Source organism: Macrosteles quadrilineatus, unplaced genomic scaffold (assembly GCF_028750875.1).
Source record: "Macrosteles quadrilineatus isolate MER2022 unplaced genomic scaffold, UCM_ALF_1.0 Scaffold_2__2_contigs__length_208266976, whole genome shotgun sequence".
Taxonomy (NCBI): Eukaryota; Metazoa; Arthropoda; class Insecta; order Hemiptera; family Cicadellidae; genus Macrosteles; species Macrosteles quadrilineatus.
The window spans coordinates 141,199,251-141,220,804 of record NW_026542595.1 but is presented as its reverse complement, the minus strand read 5'-3'; the positions used below and the strand labels follow the sequence as shown (position 1 = coordinate 141,220,804).

The 21,554-nt window shown below is 31.1% G+C and overlaps 1 protein-coding gene across 1 annotated transcript; it reads left to right on the top strand.

Annotated features, from left to right (window-relative positions):
- The first annotated feature begins 877 nt into the window (after nt 1-877).
- Nucleotides 878-16,768, top strand: LOC128984971 (uncharacterized). The gene is made up of 6 exons (XM_054404342.1): nt 878-938; nt 12,442-12,650; nt 13,433-13,568; nt 14,347-14,480; nt 14,916-15,183; nt 16,520-16,768. The coding sequence occupies exons 1-6, from the start codon at nt 878-880 to the stop codon at nt 16,612-16,614; spliced, it is 903 nt and encodes a 300-aa protein (XP_054260317.1). The 3' UTR covers nt 16,615-16,768.
- Nucleotides 16,769-21,554: the final 4,786 nt, after the last annotated feature.

Below are 21,554 nucleotides of genomic sequence, written 5' to 3'. Positions count from 1 at the left end.
GATTTTTTCATTCTTTTAACAAAACATCTGAGCTCTATGTACAGCAATGGAACAAATAAAGTGAAATCTGAGAGACTCTCAAGATCGGTTAAGAGACTAAATAGTTTCCTTTATCACCTCCGGGCTCTATGAGCACTTCCTTTATAACATTAAAATGATTCTGTTCAATCTTCTTTTAAAACATTAGTAGCATTATCAAGTGTAAATATCCTTCTCCATAACCTCCTTATACATAATTCAAAAATACAACTGAATGAATACCGTGAAATAATTTCATTTTTATACTGTATACATAAAAAACTAAATAATAGTAATTCTACATGCATGACATAAGCTTTAAATGCACCAAGCTAAATGACAGGGAATATATAATAAAGTTTTTTTCTAGCTGGTTAAAGCCTTGGCCCCTGTTTGTATTCTGGTATTGAAATATAGACAAAAAAGTTTGCATAAAGGATCCTACAGTGAGATAAGGACTAGGAAATATGGCGAGGAAAAGGAAAAATACAATGATAAAATTTAGATTGTTACAAAATATAATTTTAGGTCTTCTATAGTTAAAATTATTTGGAAGTTTAAAATTGTTTACTACAGTTTTTATCATTGACCGAAAGAATTCTTAACTAAGAAAATCTCTTAATCTTAGAGAAGATTTCTTAACTAAATTCAGCTTGTAGATAAACTCTCTCCTAAGGGCGCAAACCTCAACTATAGGACTGTAATTAATCACGTAAAAACAATGAATTTATGCGTTAGATGTTAAAGTTGTTGTATATTTTTAATAGTTTGTTTGCATAGGATAAATGACACATCTTATTATGAATTTACATACATGTCATTTTTCAATATCTGTTACTTGATTCTCTTTGGTTTTAGGATGTCCTCACTAGTGAATCGTGAGGAAGAGTTTGAGTCGATCAGGCTCCGATGTCGATTAGGTGAGACAGACATAGAATAACAACATTGTGAAAAAACAACGACTACCCGTTATTTTACACTGCTTTTTTGTAACGTAACAACACTGTTAACTGTTCTAACTGAAAAACACGCTTCTAGCACTATGGATTTGTCGATATTTTACAGATGAATCTTGATGGAAAATTACCTTACTTTTGACCAAGGTTTTATTTTTAGGAACGATATAAATATTATCCTAAAAGTCTTGTATATTCCTGGTGACCAGTATAATTCACACTCGTTCTGTACTTCCGGCTATACCTACTTTACTCTTTTTAGCTTGGTACGTTCCACACAAAGGTCCGTGGCATATTTAAACGAGTAAATATAATGTTACCTTATAACAAAACCTTTGCAGCTATAGCATTTGCTTTTTTATAATGGGTATATAACGAAATTTTTTCAAAAGTTAAACGTATTTTATTTTTCAATTAACATATTAAATGAAACGGTTACTTTATCAATGGTTTAAATTAAATCTAGAAACAATAATATGTTTAAATAGTTTCCGTGGACATTTTGGTAATTCAAAAAGGCTTTTGAGGTGTTATAAATAGTTGTACGTTACAACTATAACTTTTTTTAAACACGGATAGCTATGCTGTCAGATCGATGAATCTAACCTCCTTAGTCCAAATCTCACTAATATGTCTGTCAATGCCAATAATTCCTCCTCAATGAGGCACCATAATTTATCTACTGAATGCTGATATAATAGTATACAAGCTCGGATCAACTCATCTAAGCAAATGACAAGGTGTAACAGGGAAGACGAGTTAATTATAAGTTAGAAGCAGCAAGCTTGTTGAAAGTGTTTGACATAGTAAGCCCACGATGTAATACATTTATGTTTCGTTTCTAATATTTGAACAAAACCTAAATTTACATTTTAACATTTTACTAGTTTGTATTGTTTTGGGAATAAATTTAACAAATATTTATTTTTACTCACTATTATACTAACAGGTAATACATACCATTCTCATTAATATTATTCTGACTAAACATACATGAACAGGATCAAAATGAGCTTTGCACTTAAACCTTAAAACATGTGCAAAGAAACAAAATTTTATTTATTACTTTTAATTTCCATGAGTGTTTAAAAAAGGTGGGGACATAATTTACTTCGTGATTCCTTGGGTCAAAATCAAGAAAGAGAACATCCAAAGAGAAAATCAGGAATATCTTAAATGGGTAATTTATACCTTAACATACATACTTAGTTTTATAAAGTTCGGTTTAAAATTCAAAGACAAAAATGGTTACGTCAAAAATAGAAAATGGTGGATATACTATATTCTACGAAGCGATTTAAAAAATATTCTTGTTTTTCTCTTTATTTTGACCCAAGATATCACTATCTAAATTAATTACGTCCCCCCCTTTTTGAACACCGTTTATATACTTAAAAGTAACTCCTAACCCATGTAGTTAAATTATCAAAGTATGAGAAGTTTGCATAAAATATTCCATTTTAAGATTATTAATTGAAATGATAAAATACATATCCAATACTGCAATAAATCATAATGAATTACTTTTCATTACCGTACTTGCAATTTTTTAACCGAATGTTTTAAATTAAAAAGAACAGCATGATGAATTATATAAGGTTTACAAAAGATATGGGAGGTATGACACATTTCGTTGTGATTTTACTTCCACTTGATTGGTTTACAGCTGTTTGATGAAAGAGGAATCCTCTGGTTCTCTTTGATTGTTTTACGTCTTCACTAATGAATCGTGAGGAAGAGCTTGAGTCGATCAGGCTTCGATGTTGATTGAATGAGACTGAGATAGAATAACAACAGAAAAACAACGACTGCCAGATGTATTGAAACATTAAGAAATTTAAAACTCTTCGTGATAAAAAAGAGAAGCTCGTAACATAGATTAATAATTTTTGATTAGTACAAGATAGCTTTTTTCAATAACAAACTGCTTTAGTAGGTTAATAGAGTTTTCCTATAATTATATTTTTTATTTCATAGTTTTTGCCAGTAAATTAATTATTTATTTTTAAAAATACCAGTATTCATTTAGATATTAGGCCTACAATTACATGGTATATACTGTGAGTCACGTCATAGTTATGGAAATTAAAAGCATGTCATAATTATAAAAAGTTTTGGACTTTAATTTTAGTAATACAGCTTGATATTTTATTGAAGGTATATTTTTTTAGTAAACAGTTATACCATTGGCAAATATGTCTACTCTTTTAATACTAAGAGAATCATAAAAAAAAACTGGTGTAAATGTCTGGAAAATACTTTTATGTTTTAATATTTATTTAAGTTTTCATAAAATGATGTTTAATTTTTATATTTCAAGCTGATGTTTTACACCTTTTTATTTTAATCTGCTGTAAAGCTGTCGGTTTACACCAATGGAAGTGACTAGGATAATTCTTCGGATTTATCTAATAGGTATTGTTTATTACTTTAAATGACGTACAATCTAGTTTTCGATGATAATATTTAAACCACAATAGCATGTTTTAAATATTTATCTCAAGGAACCAATCGATAAGAAAACTAAGAAACCTCTCATGTTATTTTAAAATAATATCTTCACTATTTTTACAATTTTTTTTAATTATATTCATTATAAAAAAAATCTCCAAGTATACAGTGATTATTTGGTAATCAACCTACACTCGTCTTCATTCATACTTGGCTTAAAACACCTAACTTTGTATGATCGCCATTACAATTAAAATAATTAAAGATTCAAAATGTCTTTGTTGAACAGAGCATTCATGTAAATAGTTTCAATCTTCGTTACCAATGTTATCATGATATAATACTTAGTAATTTGAAGTTTATTTAAAAAAAAAAAAATTTTAAGATAAAGATATAATAAGTTATTTTTTTACTTTCCAATCAAAAGTTCGACTACAATTTTAAATATATTTTTAGACCCTGCCATGTTATGCAATATTTTGTATGATAATCACATTATCCTTATTTCTAGTTTAGGTAACTTTTCTTTTATGCTCAGCCTTTAAAGTCACGTCACGTTTTGCTTATACTGTAGAATGATAAAAGAAGTTTTACCCGATCTCATTTCGTACTTTTGAATTTGTATAATAGAAAAGCCGATACTTACAGAAATAATTACGTAATAGTTTTCCTTAACCCTGTAATAATTAAAATTCATGTATTACATTTGTGATATTTAGTTCTCAAATTGCCTGTTAAACGTCTCAAATTCACGTTTCGGAGAATGAACAGTAAAAATAGAGGAGCTCAAAACGCTCAATTTAACTTCATCTTAACCGAACGGCTTCTCCCAGGGAATTTCATCGTTCGTGAAGCCCTGCAATGTACTTTCTTGGGAATAATTTTCGCAAATAACATTAATTTAGTTTTAGTTTCTGGGTAATGTGAACAAAGTTCCGTAAGTTAAATGTTAATACAAGTTGTATATCTAAAGATACTATCGAAAAATAACGTCTTTCGAAACACTACAAGAATGTTTTTTTTACTTAGTATGGTTTTTTCATACATAGAACGAAATAGCAATGAAGAACTACCAAAAATGCTAAGTTTTTACTGGAAAAAAGTATTCAAGCATTTAAAACATTATTTTACAAATTACAAAGACGTCCATGATTCTACGACTAGACACCAAATGTAACTTAGGGTACATAGTTGTAAGTTATAAGCTATTCCGCATACGTTCCTCTGCTTTTGGCAAAGCCTAATTTATAAAAAAGATTGATGTAAAATTTAGAACAGTTATCCAAAGAGTTATGAATATGCGTCTACCTATAATGAGTAGTGATTACACTCAATGACTAAAAGGTGTTCTTGATACTTAACTACAGATAAGTTGATGTTTTATTCTAGGTTTCTGCTATTTTGTTTATTGCTGTAAGTTCATCTAATTGCTTATACATACCTTAAAACCTAGATGTTCATTCCTAAACTATATTTACTACTTACTTATTTTATTAACGTAATAATCAGGTTGAAAACGTTGTGCTTGAGTGTTGTGGTGGCTGATTTTAAAACTCTTTTGTCCAAAAAATGTATGTCTCCCGTGGTGCTTATACCTCCCACAATAACATCGAGGGTTAAGTCATTCTCACTCTTTAGGATATCTTGTATTGCATTTTCTTGTATTGAATAGGAATATTGGACTAAGACCGTCATGAATTAAGACAATTAAGTACTTAAGACTGTAATTATGTTAAAGGTACAAAACCTTTTTAATCTGCTTAAAAATAGATACGTATGCCAATTAATTTATATTTTTTTAACGAATTGGCTTCATAATACATTTATTTTTGTTTGTGTTTGTACAACAGACAGACTTTTATCGTTGATGAAACTCCAAATTGGGCTAGAAGTGATGCTCTTTGGCGCTGCTAGTTCCCACACAACATCATTACCATAGTCATAATAGGGGTTCAAAGGGGCATAAAGTAAACTTAACCCTGTGTAGGGTCGGTTTGGTGCTAATAGCAAGTAAATATTCTCCGTAACAAGACCATCGTATTCACAAAGTTTGTTATCAGTTTACTTTCGTAAAATCTAATTACCCTTTTAAATATACATCGAACAAACGTTAAACTTCATTTTAGGTTCTGATTAATGGCAAATCTGGTTTCAGAAAGAAATTTAGAGCTGTTTAAAAACAAATAAGCTAATCAACTTTTTATAATTTAATTATGATAAAAAAGACAAGTAGCTACCTATAAATAAACTAACTGAAATTGTAAAAACAAATAGTTAAAAAATATTTTCTCGTCACTATAGTTGTTATCTTTGACACTAAATCTAGCTGCCCCACAACAACGTTTAACCGTATGACCATTGTGCATATAATAGGTTGGTAACATGATTTAAAGTTATTTACAATATTTTCGTCACATCAATTGCAAAATATCACATTTATCTGTATGACCTTCGTGTATACTAAGAGTCTTTTACTTATTTTACAATATTTGCATTATAATGACGTAACAAACATGACAACGCTGAAGTACAAATTAAAAGAATGTAATGCAGATCAATACGATACAACTAATTGTACCATAGCGTGTTTGGGTGTAGCACGCCAATCCTCTGGGGCTGGTGTAATGTTATACAGACGTTTACGACAGGTATAAAATACATATGTATCGTAAATTCTTTGATTTACGGCATTATTAATAATAAATTAGTTTTACATACCATACGAAATAAGGTTGTTTTTCTTTATATTTCATGCTTTTTATGATTCATAAATTTGTTATAATAATGTTTTCTGTCAAAACAGTTGTGATAGAAAACAATTGAATGACCTTCGTAAATTAGAGGTGGAAGACGTTGTTATTATGAACTTTATTTTGAAGTGAAAATGAAATACACACCTTTCGCATGTTGCTGCGAATTTCTGTTCGTAGTTTAATCATTGTTACTTTATACAACGATTTGCGATTGTTGTAAGCATATTTACATGGGTGGCAAAACTTTGGCTGAAAATGAGGAAATTAGTGAGGAAATTAAATTAATGGAAATGAGGTAAATTTTCGTCTGTAAAAACGTTAAGTTTTTCTTGTTTATGAAAAAGTGATTGGGGAATATGGAAGAAAACATCTTATTAAAGCTAATAACGTAATATTGATACATTCTTATATATCGTATAAAGTTATTGAACAAATATTTATTTATTTAAGGACTTCTCCACACTTATTCGCTACTTACAAAAATTGACTTTTTTTAAAATGCCAATATATAAAGGTGAATCTTCTTTTAATATGTGTGGAAAAAATATTTACATAAACATTATTAATCCAGCTTCTCCTCCACATTCATGTTAACCATTAAACTAAATATGGAATGAGATAATGTGAAAAATACAAACTATTTTAATGTTTGCTGAGGATTGCTTGGTCTTTGGTGGCGATTTTATAATTTTTTTCAGCAACTGTCCATTACCACTTTAAGGCTTGTGTGAATAAATTTGTTTTGAACCCAATGATCTGGCTTTATTTTGAATCTTATGTGACAGCTCTATAATTACGGAGCACTTCGAACATTATGGTCAAAGACATTAAAACTAGAACACAAACAATCATGATGGGCGTGCAATGGATTATCCTTACATAATTTGTATATTCTATTTGATCATCCTTTTATCCTTAGAAGTCGGTGTTTTTTGTTTGTTTTAGTTTTTCATACTTGCATTGTCAATGCATATCTATGAAGGTGATTTTTCATGTTTTTATGGCGTTTTTAAACATATTACTATAATATAACAACCATAATTCACTTCATTGTGTTTTACTGCAGTAATTATTAAGATCTCTCATTGAACTTAAGTAAATTTGTATTCGGTTCTATTAATCATTATCAATCCCTGAGTCATGGTGGCTGGTATCATTGACTATACACCTCTACGTAGAGGTGTATAGTCAATTCTGGTATCTACAGTAACCACGATGAGGCACTTTTGGACGTATTGTTTCACTGTATTTTACCAAACTTGAATCTATTTAAATATCTATGAAATTCAGACCTATATTGAGTATTTTAATTAAATCCAAGTAGGGACCATACTATCTACTCTACTCATTCATATGATTGGGTCACTCTAGTAACGTAACTCGTACGTACCTATTTTAATTATATTTTTATTCCATCGAAAAGTTATAAGATTTTCTGTCATATTCATGTTGTAGTAAGCTAAATTATGAATATAAGAAAATGTATATAGGTATTTAATCTTTTCTTTTAGTGATGACTTAAAGTTTAAAAATATAAGTGATAGCTTAATCTTTTTTTTACTTTTCAATTTTAAAAGTATGATTTTTCTAATGTTCTCTTTGGATGATGCATGTTCTCTTTTGTATCAGTTATATATCGGTTTTTCGTTACATTTAAATGAAAATTTAAGTGAAGGCTAATTTATTTGTTTACTCTTCAGTATTATAAAACACAAGATTTTTTAAATAGGTATTGCCTTTAAATAAAGCGTGTTCATTTTGTATTGTAAACTAAAAGTTTTATTTCACATTTACTTTGTAAATTTTGTAGAATCCAGATCCTTATGTAAGTTAATTGTGCACATTAATAAAACATGCTGAAAAGTTTTATTTATTGTTATAGTTCACATATAAAACAGCAGCTATTCTGCTTCAGTAAGCAAATGCGTTTTCTGTGTCAATTAGCTCACAGTTACTTTATTTTTCCCACTAGGACGCTAGGCACGAACCTGGAAGTGTTTTTTTTTACATTCTTTCAGGCTAGATCTAGGGGTTGCAGCATTACCACAGATCACAGTTATATTGTTGTGATAATTAAACTTGGCACACACATTCAATCCCCCACATTGATTCCTTTAGCTTTTTGAAAACGAAGAGATTGCAATAACTAGATTATTTACTAATAATAATTTATAGGCTTCATAAACTATATAATCTTTTGATATTGTCCATCAAATTACTTGCAACTGAGTTCTCATTAGCTGACATCAAATGCTTGTTAAATACCCACTAATTGCGTCGAGTGTCATAACATTCCCTTTGAACAGTAAAGTAATTCATTAGTTAAGCTAATGAACACCATAATTTAACCTTTGCTAGAACTGTGTATTGTATATTTTATCGTGGCATTCGTTTGTGAATTATATAACCTGTTAATCTTTTGAGCACATGTCTTTAAGCCTGGATCGCTGTTACATAAATTAAAAGATCAGTTAATTCCTTGGCTAATTTATATTCAGTCGATTTATCTTCAAATTTGTAAATCAATATTAAACAAGTCATAAATTTCTCCTGTAGAGCATATTGTTGGTGTATATACACGAAATAATTTGAACTTATAATGACTTGTAGTACAACATATTTTGAACTGCCTGAACTGACTCAAATACTCTTGACCCATTAACGGTTGATTCAGAGTTCATCAGGAACATCAATTTCGCTAATTGCAATATTATTTGTTCAAGTATATAGACTACATGAGAACAATCTTAGAGTTGAAGTCTTATAGAATGTTGGTTTTTATAATCAGAAACTTAGGAAGCCTTTGCAAAATTAATGAATAAGTCATTATATCGTATTACTAATTTTTGTTAGATGTAAGCTGGAAGATGTAACTAGTTTTTGTTGCAACTTTAAATTAAAAAAAAATAATAATAAAAGCAAAATGTATTATAATTAACCAACATACCAAAGTTAAAGTTGAATTTTAAGGTTACTTTTATCTCGCAGTAAACTCCATGCTAAAAATGAGCAAAAATACCTTTTTTATTTATTTACCCTGTTTCCTTTTTAATATACATTGTTAAACAATAAAAGACTGATTCAATTCATGAAAATAAACGGTAAATAAACACTATTACGAATATTGGTCAAATATAGAACTGATTGAGAGCAAAGGAAAGTAAATTTACTGCAAGGGAAAGTTAGCTGATATTTTCCTTGCTCCAAATTAGAGCTTTATATAATTTTTTTCTTTAAAATCAGCTGTCATAAATAATAGCTACTTTTCATACGGATCGATGATAAATTATCTTTTTAAAATAGTAGCCAAAACTCAAAAATCCGAAATAGCATTCATGGTCAAGCCACAAGGCACATGTCATTTTGATGCTATTGAGATTTCGATATACTTTCAAATTTAAACTTCAACCTTATTTAAATTTTTTCCAACTTATCAATGAAAAACACGTTTTCCAAACGTAAAAGGCATGTTAATTCTTAAAAATTATGAATCACAAATTCTGAAGAGATACGGACGATATGATGAATATGATGAATTTTGTTATTTAATATTATTTAATATGATTTAATTTAATTATTTAATATGATGAATCTGGGATACTATCTGGAACTTTAGAACATCTCTGTACATAAATATCTTCAAAACATATCTTTCATTTTTTTTAGATGGGCTAGAAAAAACAATACAGGAAATTTGGAAATACTTGATAAATGTATAAATATTCTTAAATAAAGTAGTTGAAAATTCCGATATTTTAAAAGGAAATACTCCTTTGGATAAGCAATATTATGAATTATTTATAAATTATTTACGCATCTTTACAAAGGTCTTTTTCCTTTTCAGTAAACATTAATCGTATATGGAAATAATAATACTGATGATTTGTTAAAATGTTGTTTTTAAATTAAATAAACGCGTAAAATGTCTAATAAAAATGCATAATGTACCAATAAATATTTAGTTTTTACAAATAAATGCTTAAGTTATTTTAATTAGTCTGCAAATTATATCCTGCTCAGAATTTATAATCGTTCATTAATCTTTAAGTAGACTCACATCTTTTGCCATAATTTATCCTTGTATTTCAAATGATAACCGTAGTGGAACAGTTTGTTTCGTGCCTCAAAGAAATAAATCTCCTACGAGCGTTCATCAAACCAATTTTCACTAAATATTCAAAAGCAGGCGGTTAATACTGTTTCAAAGAGCCACTAATTGCGTTACTTATAATAGAGTTTGCTTTGAACTGTGAAGTAACTCATTAATGTTGGTTCAATAACCAGCTTAAATACCTGTAATGAAATAATCTGGTAACTCATCGAGAAGAAAATAGCAATTATGTGCAGACATTTAACTAAGTACATGCCAACTTTGCTGTACTAACAACGATTTTGGACGGTCATGAAAATTATTATTCATGTCAAGGTGTCTTCAAAATGTAATTTAAAATCATTAATTTTTTGTTGGTAAAAAGTTATACTTATTATCCGCTCGATAGTTATTATCGCTTTTGAAAAAGGAAAAATAATTTCCTTTTGGGGCTTTTTACGAAGAAAATAATCATTGTTGTTATTTTGATTGAAGAATGAATTAATAAACAAAAACACCCCTTCATCAGAATGTCCATGAAGAAATGATAATTGTTTTGGGGGATGCTTTAAATTTAGAATATTTTTAAGGTAAGACTAATTTTTAGAAATTACAAATGAATTTAAAACTGAATAGATTGTCCGAACTATCGTTAAATACAGACCCATTCAAAAATATGGACCCAATTTCATAACTGCATAAAGAATAAATTGAGCAGATATGAACATTACACCATTCAAAAGAGGAAATTCTAAGGTTTTCTGACCATATTGCCGTAAACGGCCGAAAAGGTTATAGCAACAATGGGCAGGAATTTTGATTTTACCATCAGTTGTTGGTAAGATGGCTATACAGCAGAATATTTTCTGTTTGATAGAGTTTGCAAAAACAGAGTCTCCTATTACAGTGCAGCGGCCTTTTCACCTCGAATTCGTTATTGAACAACTGACTAAAAAATGTTTTACTCGGTGTTGTAGGAAATTTTAATAAATTAGCAGCTGTGAAATCAGTGATACATAAAATATTTATGGGGCAAATTTCTGGCTATTGCTTAGATGTTTGCCATGCAGCACAGGGGGAAATTAAGCATTTTTGTAATCAGCGTAAATACAACTTTGAAATTTTCTCTTTCTAACGGTGTGAAACTTAACTTTTCCTATTTATACTTTTCGAGATACAAAATCCCGAAACTGGGTCCATATTTTTGAATAGCCCTGTAAAATAAGGAGTATGCTGCGAATCAATAAATAATGGAAAGTACACTAGTTACTTCTGCGTTCGTATCATGAAAGTGTTAAATTAATAGTTTACTCATGCCATATTATCAAACATCATATGAAATACATATAAAACGCTGTATGAATACATCCACCAAAATCAAATCACCAATTCCATTACATTGATTTGACTGGATTTATCAAACTGTCTTTGAGTATTTAAATACACACATCAAAATGAATAGCGTTTACATTAAAGTTTTAAATTTGTACGTTAGATATTGGTTATCAAGTGATTACTAATGACAAAGCTGATGGTATAACAGTTAGAACACGAGACTACTGACCCAGAGGTTACGGGTTATAATCCTGCTAATTACTATTGATCGATTAGCGGGCTTACACACCACGATATGATGTTTCGTTTACGTTGGCTGGAGATTATTTTAAACGGGTTGACGATTTATCTACGAAAACAACAAGAGATCTTCTATTACAAGTAGAAATGTCCCTGTATTTGAAACACCCTTATATACAGACTTAAGGATTATTAAAAAGAAAAATTAGGATGAAATGTTTACGACGTAGTTGAAAAAGCTTAGCGCTAAGAAACCCAATGATGTGATTGTTGTGATGTGTTATTTTGTGTTTCCATCATTAGCTTATTTTGAATTTGGGTAGACAGTTTTTTCAGTCACTAACAAAGCCATCAATCCATTCCAAGAATGATGTTAATCAATTCAATTAACACTCATATATACCTTAGAGTACATTGTCTGGCCGACCAGCGTCGTACAAAACATCTAAAATAAAATAATTTTGTTTAAAGATAAAATTTGTTTCATTAACAGCTTTAACTCATACCCAAGGGGTTTGAATATTCATAAAAACTATTTTTTGCCAAACTTTGCCATTTAGTAAATCAATATATTTTAACACAACTTTATGTTTGACAGGTGTCGTATGGAGTCTTTCCCTCACCCAGGTCCGAATAGAGAACCATGCCATGATGGGCAACTTCTCCGTGCTGGAGTGTCACTACGATCTCCAGGGAGAGACCCTCTACTCCGTCAAGTGGTACAAGGACGGTCAGGAGTTCTTCCGCTTCCTCCCGAGGGATAAACATCCCGTCCAGGTCTTCCCCATGGAGGGAGTCGATGTTGATGTAAGATGTGTAGACAAACTTAGCTAACACTAGAATTTAGGAAAATTGTGCCTTACTTGTGATTGGCTAATCATTTTCTATGATTGATGAAAAAGTAAAAAAGATATTCTTAAAGATTACTGGATATTTATGGATCCTTAATTAGGTGTACAACTAGTTAGTTATCCAAATACTCCAATGATTTGTTCGATTATTTAACAGAAAATTGCAGATATTTTCCTTCGTGGTATGTAAAATTAAAGTTTCAACAACGTATATGCTCTAAATGTGCCAGGACAAATAAATACTTCAGTTTTGAAAATTACTTTATTCTTCATTGTTTGTAACGATACTTTAGGAGGAAATATTCTTGATTGGGAATCGAAATTGAAACCGTAATAATTTAGAAAATCGTGTAATATTTCAAATTTTCAAATTGCCGATGCTAAACTATTTAGATCAATCATTTTAAATTGCCTAAGTCTTTAACCATTGTTTTACAAACAGGAATTTGGTTTTGTAATTTAATCATACGTCTATATATTTGTAGATCTAAATTAACCATAATTTAGGCGGATAACTAAATGACACACATAAATCATAAATAAAAAACTATAACTAAACTATCTCCCTACTTTACCAAGATAGGAGGGGTTAACTTATAGTTTAAACACATAACACATAATGTCAGGTAGATAATCGAATCGTTACGAGTTTGGTCGATACTACGAATCGGGTTTAAGAAATGTATACTTGTAGTTATACCTTAGATAAAATTATATTTTAATATGTTTTTTTTACAGATTTCTGCCAGCAACGCCACTCAGGTGGTTCTGCGATCTCTTCTGCTTACCTCCACAGGCAGATACAGATGTGAAGTGTCTGCTGAGGCGCCTTCTTTCCAGACAGTGTCAGACCACGGGGATCTGCTGGTCGTAGGTATGTTAGCAATATTGTGGTTTGGTCTCCAGATGGACTTAGGTTCATCCTTTGTGATAAGCTACCAAGAGCTGTTTGAAACAATCATACCGAGTTTAAAGTCACAGCTCGTACTCGACCTTCATATGGATAGCCGGGATTACAGTATCTATCAAGCCAAAATCACATACTTCACGTCAGCGTCTTGGTGAATGATTATTTTAGGCAATGGAGAGTTATACTGTTATGGCTTCATCAAAATCAAATGCCAAGTTATTCACTTCGATGATGAGTCTGAGCTGTGACAGAAAACTTGATAGGTACATTGATGTACCGTTAACTAACTAAGATATATAATAAGATAATATTACCACAGTGCTGTTGAGCACAAAGGTATTTAATTACCTCAGAGCTCTAAACGAGAGCTTTCTGAAATCACGGCCATGATTTTATCTGTAAAGGATGTAGCATCTATCTGTAAATCTGTTATCTGTATAGTTGCAAACCACCAGAGCTCTGAGTTACCGGTTAATTGAATAACATAAACATACATATAGACCACAATTGGTATGAGAACCATTATCTTAGCTAGAACCATAGCTTAGATAGAAGAAATTATTAACACAATAGACACACTTTTGAACTATCGTTGAGTGATACAATTTGCTTGAAACCCGTGGTAATTTTTTTCAGGCCTGGCAGATAAGAAACAGTGACAGTCCTTACAGGTAAAACCAACAAACAAAAGCCTCACCGTATAACTTAAAAGGGTAATTTTTAACAAATACGTGTGTTTCAGCTTTGCCCAAGGAAGGTCCCAAGATCAGAGGGGGCAGACCCAGGTATCAGATGGGTGATACCGTCAGAGTAAATTGTACATCAGGGAGATCCAAACCTCCAGTGCATCTTATATGGTTCATCAATGGAGAACAGGTACCATTTAAACAATGTAAAACGCATACTCAACGCTGTAGACGAATTAATATAAAGGTTGTATGGGACATTCCCCCTGAGCTATTAAAAAAAATGTTAATGCAAATTTAGTAACAAAAACCTTCAATTAGGATAAAGGAGTGGTTATTTACTGAATATAAAATTTAAAAGTGGAAATGCATTGCGTAATCGTGTCGTTAACAACATTAAATTATTTTTCTGTTTTATCTTGAGTAGAAACAAAGTAGTTTGTTATAATCGCCAATTTGAAGAGTTGCTGATTGTTGATGTACCAGTGGTCTAATCCTGATACGAAAGTAGTTTTATAATCAATAAAGTTGGGGTTTTCGGTTCTTTTTATAAATAAAAACAAACATTTTTATATAATTTTTGAGACTTCTCATCAACCTATCATGAAATGTAATCTGATTCCAGGCAGATCGTTCATTCCTGAGAGGGCCACAGTTCGCCACAGCCGAGGATGGTCTGGACGTGACGTCACTTGGGCTAGAGTTCAAGGTGGAGTCGAGACACTTTTTGAAGGGTGACTTGAAGCTTAAGTGTCTAGCGACAATATCCACCATCTACTGGAACAGCAACGAGGAGAGTGTGGAGGGGGAGAAGCCCCAGAGGTCGCCGGCGATGGAGGTCAAGGAGACGACCAACAGGTCCAGGGCGGACAGGGTGCAGGGACAGAGGCCTGGTGAGTAGGGGTCAAGGAAGTAAACAAGTTTGTCACAAGCTAATTCTCTATCCAACCGAAGGGCTTGAACGGTATATCTGAGGCGGCCTTCTAGCAAATCTTTTTAAGCGTACATAATATAGTACTCAAGATGGAACTTTAATTAATAATTTTAAATTTTAAATAGTTCATGACCTGAACAAGGAGGGTACGTAACATAATCCGCCTAAGCTATTGTCAAAAAAACAACTGTATACTTGTATCATGTCAAGCAGCAGCATATAGGTTTAGAACTAACTCGATATATGTCCAGATAAAACACTAAACGTTCAGGGGGATGATCTGGTCTAGAGGTTAGAGCACGGGACATCGGTCCCTGAGGTCCCGGTCAGTGATATGGCATCAACCCCTAGCTTTAAACCCCCAGCTCTAAGTAATGTGAAAAACAATCCCGAGCTTGTGTCTAGCTTCCTAGGGGGAAAAAATAAAAGTTTGTCCAACGATTACTAACATGTTCTACCTCTTCGATATGGTAGCTTGCTTTACTTTAGTAAACTACCGATTAAAGTGTGTTTGCTGTTGTACCAGTTCATTAAATTAATACGATGTATTTCGTTACCTTGCAACATCCTGGATGAACTATGTGTTTCATGGTTACGGTTACATCCTCAAGTTCAACCTCTTTTACAAATCGTCATACAATTTAAAATTCAATACAAAACATACGTTGATATAGACACAAACTCTGACACAGTGCGTGCACCCGTTTGGCTGGGTGACTAAGCTATCTAAGAATATTGTAAGGTGACATAATACTTTATATTGATATAACTAAATACCTAAATTGGATTTAAAAATGCATTCTGGTTAGTTAAAACATTCGTTACTGCCGTTAAAATACGAAATTCGAACTGGGGGAATCAAGCATATGTCACACATTTTGAATAACTGTATTGACGCCTCTGCATTTTACTTATTAAATTTGTATTTAAAATAAGACCTTTTTAACAGCTAGTGGACCAATTTGAGGTCAAATAAGTCCACTAGCTGTTAAAGGCTTCTCATAGTTGGTTTTCATTAGTTTCCATCACCGTGATAGTTTAATGAGGGTAGAAATTATTTGACGGTTTTACTAAGCTGGCACGATTCAATGGTTTGTTGTTCACAACGGCATTTTACAAAAAACATATTCTGTTAATGGCTTTTATAGAATTGTATATATTATAAAACTGATTCCACGTTAAACATCTATATTTCACTTTTATTTCATGGTAATGTGTCGTAGGCTAACATCTAGACACGACTATTCTATCAAGAGAAGTTCAAAAGAGTATTTGAACATATTGTTCTGTTCCAGGACCTGTGACGATAGGTGACGGGTCTCACACAACCCCTCATTGGCTCTTGCTTCTGTCGACCTTGACCTTGACCCTGACCTTGGTCGGGAGATAACCACTATCACCTTCGGTCCCTCGCCTCCGCCGGTAGACCGAATGACTCTTGGGGTATGGGCTGTGTTATCCAAAGATCTCGCTTAACGATTCGTTTGGTTTTTGACCCCTGTTGTTCATAATGTAATTAAAACTGTCCAATGTAAATAGTCAAAGTCCTCCTGGCTTTATATTTGTAAAATAGTTGTTAAAAGACTTTTAAATTTTGTTGAATAAATGTGATTTTAAGATTGGTTAAAATGATTTTTATACCTTGAAACCAGGTGCTGGTGCTGATGTAAACAAATGTTTGTACTGTATTGATTTTACCTAATTAATGCAGCAAAAAAAAAAGAAGTTTTTAATGAATTTGTGGACGAGTAAATAATAGCCGTGTTCTATCTTAACAGATGTGATAATGTATGATAACATAATAAGATGCATAAATAAAACGTCACTCTCGGAACTGTAATTACTTCTTTTTTAATTATTTCTTTATTATTTTTTTCTATGGTTTCTTTTTTTACCTACCAGTTGGTTATACATTGAAATATAAATATTTATTACATTTCAATTAATTCTTTTGGAGGTTCTTTTAGAATTTAAAAGAAAAATAAACCTATATAGCTCTTTTACAATTATTAGCTTAATTATTAATAAGTATAATAGGGAGACGATGAAAATAGATATTTCGATATTTTAAAAATATTGAGTTATGTATATTTTCTTTACAGCAACACTTGACACATGGATTAATTTATTTCTATGCTAACAGGTAACTTGCTATCATGGAATGGACCAACCCATTTACCTAACCTGCATTTTCAAACAATAACAAACATTGATCTGGAATGCACTATTCAAAGAAAGGATTTCATGTACTAGAAGTCAAGTGGAGACATGTTCAGGAGTAGTCATTTGACTGTAGTAAACTCCATACAATGAGTTGTATAGTGAACGATTTTTCTCAACGAGCTTTACAAGTGGATAAGCTTTGCTCAACAATTCGAATGAATCAATAGTAATTGGTTTACAACGATAGGTTAGGAACAACCACTAGACTACTAGACTACTAATTATGTTTCATCTACTGTAGTAGGCTACAATGCAACATATCTTAAATTACACATGGCTGACAATTAATGCTACTGGTTTACCTATGTTATATAATGTTTATATAACAGTCTTATTTTTTTATGTAACAAGGGACGTGTTTTCCCAAATAATTTTGATTTATTCGTTTGCACATACATCAACCCACTACCTCAATAACCTAGTCCAATGATGATTCCATGTTACATGTTCGTGTCTGGATGTAGTTTCGTATGTGTTTACCTGGTGAGTCACCAATGTTGCCAGTCAGCACACCATTATTGGTTATTAGGTTGATTGGTGTCTAGATATTACAAAGAATAAAATGTAGGTAACATTTAATATTAACGCTGTATTTAGATTCATTGAGTCTTAAAAAAATACGTATGAGAATATTTGTCATTAACTTATTGTTTTCGGCATCCAATAATAATAATGTCTGTCTGAAAAAGGTATTCAACATATTTTTTAAACACATTAAAATTATCTAGCAATGTTATCTTTTTTTAATCTTTCCATTTAATCACATTTAAAAAGTAAAAAATAAAAAATATTTAATTATGAAATCTATATATATATAAAGAGGATAATGTTCATCTTGTGTATTGCCTTCCGGATTACTTCATGAATGTATACAAGAGGTTAAGTTACCTTGATTCAGTCCAAGTAATCCTTAAGTCGTCATTAGTGCGACCATTTTCGATGTCTATGGCATCATTGTCAAGCTGAACGTAAAAATCGCTCCTAGGAGGTCGTCATGAGTCTTGAAACACACGTAACACGTAGCACATAACACCTACATAAACAAAAAACGATAAAATGCATGGCCACACAACTAATTTACAACACGGTGGCGGTACAGAGTGTAGGTCTAGACTGACGCCGTGTCTTCCTCTCCCCACCGATTGGTCATTGGATAATGTTCTATAATGTTCTTATATTTCAAGTTGTAGGGGGTAGGCTAGTAACTAACTACGTTTTAGATTTTCGTGTCTTTTATAGCCCACTGGGTACAACGATAGCTAAGGACAAATAGATTTTTTGAAAATTAAAATGAATCATTACAGTTGATCGTTGCACTAGGTGTATAATCATAATTTATCAGAGATTTGAGCTTGTCCAAAATAGTAGGACCTAAAACCAGAATTAAGCCTTTTGGCTTCTGATTGAGTAAAGTAAGTGTAAAAAAACATTTGTAGGAAAAAAGGGTTTTTTAATGTAAATCAGGTATTTTTTTTATTGCTCGTTAAACGTAAACATTTCAAACAATTTAGTAACAAACTGCTTTACCTACCAAAAATCCATTCGTTTAGGGAACTCATGGTTCCACGATTCCATAAACACGTGGTTTTTGGTGGGCACGGTAAAGCTTAAAAATAAATATCGTATTTAAAATATAATTATTAAAATTATCTAAATATTTCAGCAGCCGAAACAAGCAAAAACAGTATTGACAGCTGAATCATCTAGATATTAGCCATTATAGTACTGTACAAGAAAACGTGCAATAGTAAAAAGATTCTATAAAAAATCTAAAAAGTACTATAAAAAATTTAAACAATGTTTTTTTGCACAAAAATTACTTGTAAATCTAGGTTTTACTTAAAAACCCCGTTTTATTTTCGATATTTTACAAAATGTCTATATTATGTGAGTGGTTATTTTCAATTTATATTTAAAGACGAACACGATTTTAAAATTACATTCACAAACTTGAAAAATATATATTCAACTAATAAGCTAAGCGTGCCAAAGATTACCAACCAGAAATTAAAAGAGCTTTAAGGACCACCTACAAGTTGTCGGGACGAATAAAACACTACAGTTTAGTATGCTGGAGTCGCATCAAAACAGAATTGGATTTTCTTATCTACCATTGTCACACCAGCTTACATGAAAATATACATTTCATTTCATTTACTCTTTGGCATTAAGATTATGGTATTTTTTTATTTCTTGCATGATAGTGATTCTTATTTTTCAAAATTTAATCCTGTATTTTATTATTTTTAAATCACATTACTGAGAAAATTTAATAAACAGTATAAAAAATCTTTCACATGTTTCTTTCACATGTGTAGAGAAAAATCACAAAACATTTGCTAAAAAGTCTTACATGTCTATGTTATTAAAGTATTAAGCTAAGTAAGCTTAATAAATGCTTTATAGGATAAAATTGAGTTGTCCCATTCAACTAAAAATAATATAAAACATTTAATGAATAGAATATAAATTAATAATTGAAGATTTAACTATTGTTACTTCTGAAAAGGGGTGTTTTACTACAACCAAATTTAATATTTGAAGAATTTCATAAAAAATAATTAAACAAAACACTAGTGATTGGAAAGAGCATTACGAGTCTGATTTATATGAACAACTTTGCTCTCAAATATTCTATAAATTATATCTAAATTGTTTTCAAAACGTAAAATATTTACTGTATAAAATATTATGTTCTAATGTATTAGAGATGTTCTAGTGTATAAGGGAGTTTCTGGTGTATAAAAGATATTTTTTGGTGTATAAGACGTGTTCTGGTTAATTTGAGATGTTTAGATATTTAGAGATGTTCTAATTGCAGAAGGTCATTTATTTTTTCTAAAGAAATACTTAATCCACCTCCTTTAGAAACCAATAGCCAGCCTTCCAAAGGTTGGTGGTGTAGATTAATTTGATTTCAGAGTAGGGAGCTTCAATAGACTCGTCACCATTTTGATCTATTCAATGTTCCTAAAGTGCTTACCATTTGACTATGGGTTTAAAAATATGATCATGTAAACGTCAGTCATTCGGACTGCTACTAGTTACTTACATCTTTTCACAGCCAATGCAATGTACACAATTGTAAAATCCAATAATCCTGGTTATTTGTAGAACAATTTGGAATCCCAATCAGAAGAGTAAACCCAAACTTGAAGGTAGTATGCCGTGCTGAAGTTTATTCATATTTGACTGGAACCTTTGCAAAACTAATTTAACAACTGCCAGTAAATTATTTTATTGAATATTTAGCTGGAAACACTTAATGAGATGTGTTTATCATATGTATTTCACTTACACAATATTTATTGTATATTTTTCCGTCATACTAAAGCAAAAACAGCGATTTAATGCATTGCTTTGTGGGTCTAAAGTAGCTCCCTAGGGAGTAAAAACTCGTTTTTCTCTAGGGATTTTGTATTCTCTAGGGAGTACAAATCAGCTGTTGTAAACAGTCTTGGTTTTTCTACTGTTGGTCTAAGAAATCACATGTATCACAATTATTGGTCAATTGATTTAATTGGTGTTGCTTATTGTTGCATTTTTGTCAATAGTTTCACACATTGATAGTATAATATTCACCACCATAATTGTAATAGGTGAAATAATTGAACTACTTACTCTTTAGCAACTGGTTTGCATTAGCAAAATTATAAACATGTCAGACATCATTTTGAGATGTTATCCTTACTTGAAAAATATTTTCGTTTCTATCTTGGTTTGATAAATAATGTTGCAATATGACGAAAAAATATAGTTCATCACACATGTAAAAAGTCTCTTTTCGAACCAAACTCAAGTTTCACGACCAAGGTGATATACTATTTCACAGAGTTGCATTTTTGAGATTAAGTGTTACTTTGTAAATGGCACAAGACCTTTCAATTAAGATTTATTTATTTATTTATGTACTCCCATTTAGATTGTTGATACCTATACCGATTTAACCAAGACAAAATTTGATTGAGGTAAGTTAAATACTACAAGGAAGATTCGATTTACCTACTTAAGCAGTTATATAGGGTATCAAGAAGTTGTTCTGAGACGTTGATTTCTACAATACAACGTTAGTGGATGCTCATCCTTGCTGTATTGATCTTAGAACAC

Coding starts and splice junctions, on each gene's coding strand:
- LOC128984971 (XM_054404342.1), top strand. CDS start 878: ATGTCCTCACTAGTGAATCGTGAGGAAGAGTTTGAGTCGATCAGGCTC. Junction 939..12,441: donor CAGGCTCCGATGTCGATTAG/GTGAGACAGACA, acceptor TATGTTTGACAG/GTGTCGTATGGAGTCTTTCC. Junction 13,569..14,346: donor CGGGGATCTGCTGGTCGTAG/GTATGTTAGCAA, acceptor CGTGTGTTTCAG/CTTTGCCCAAGGAAGGTCCC.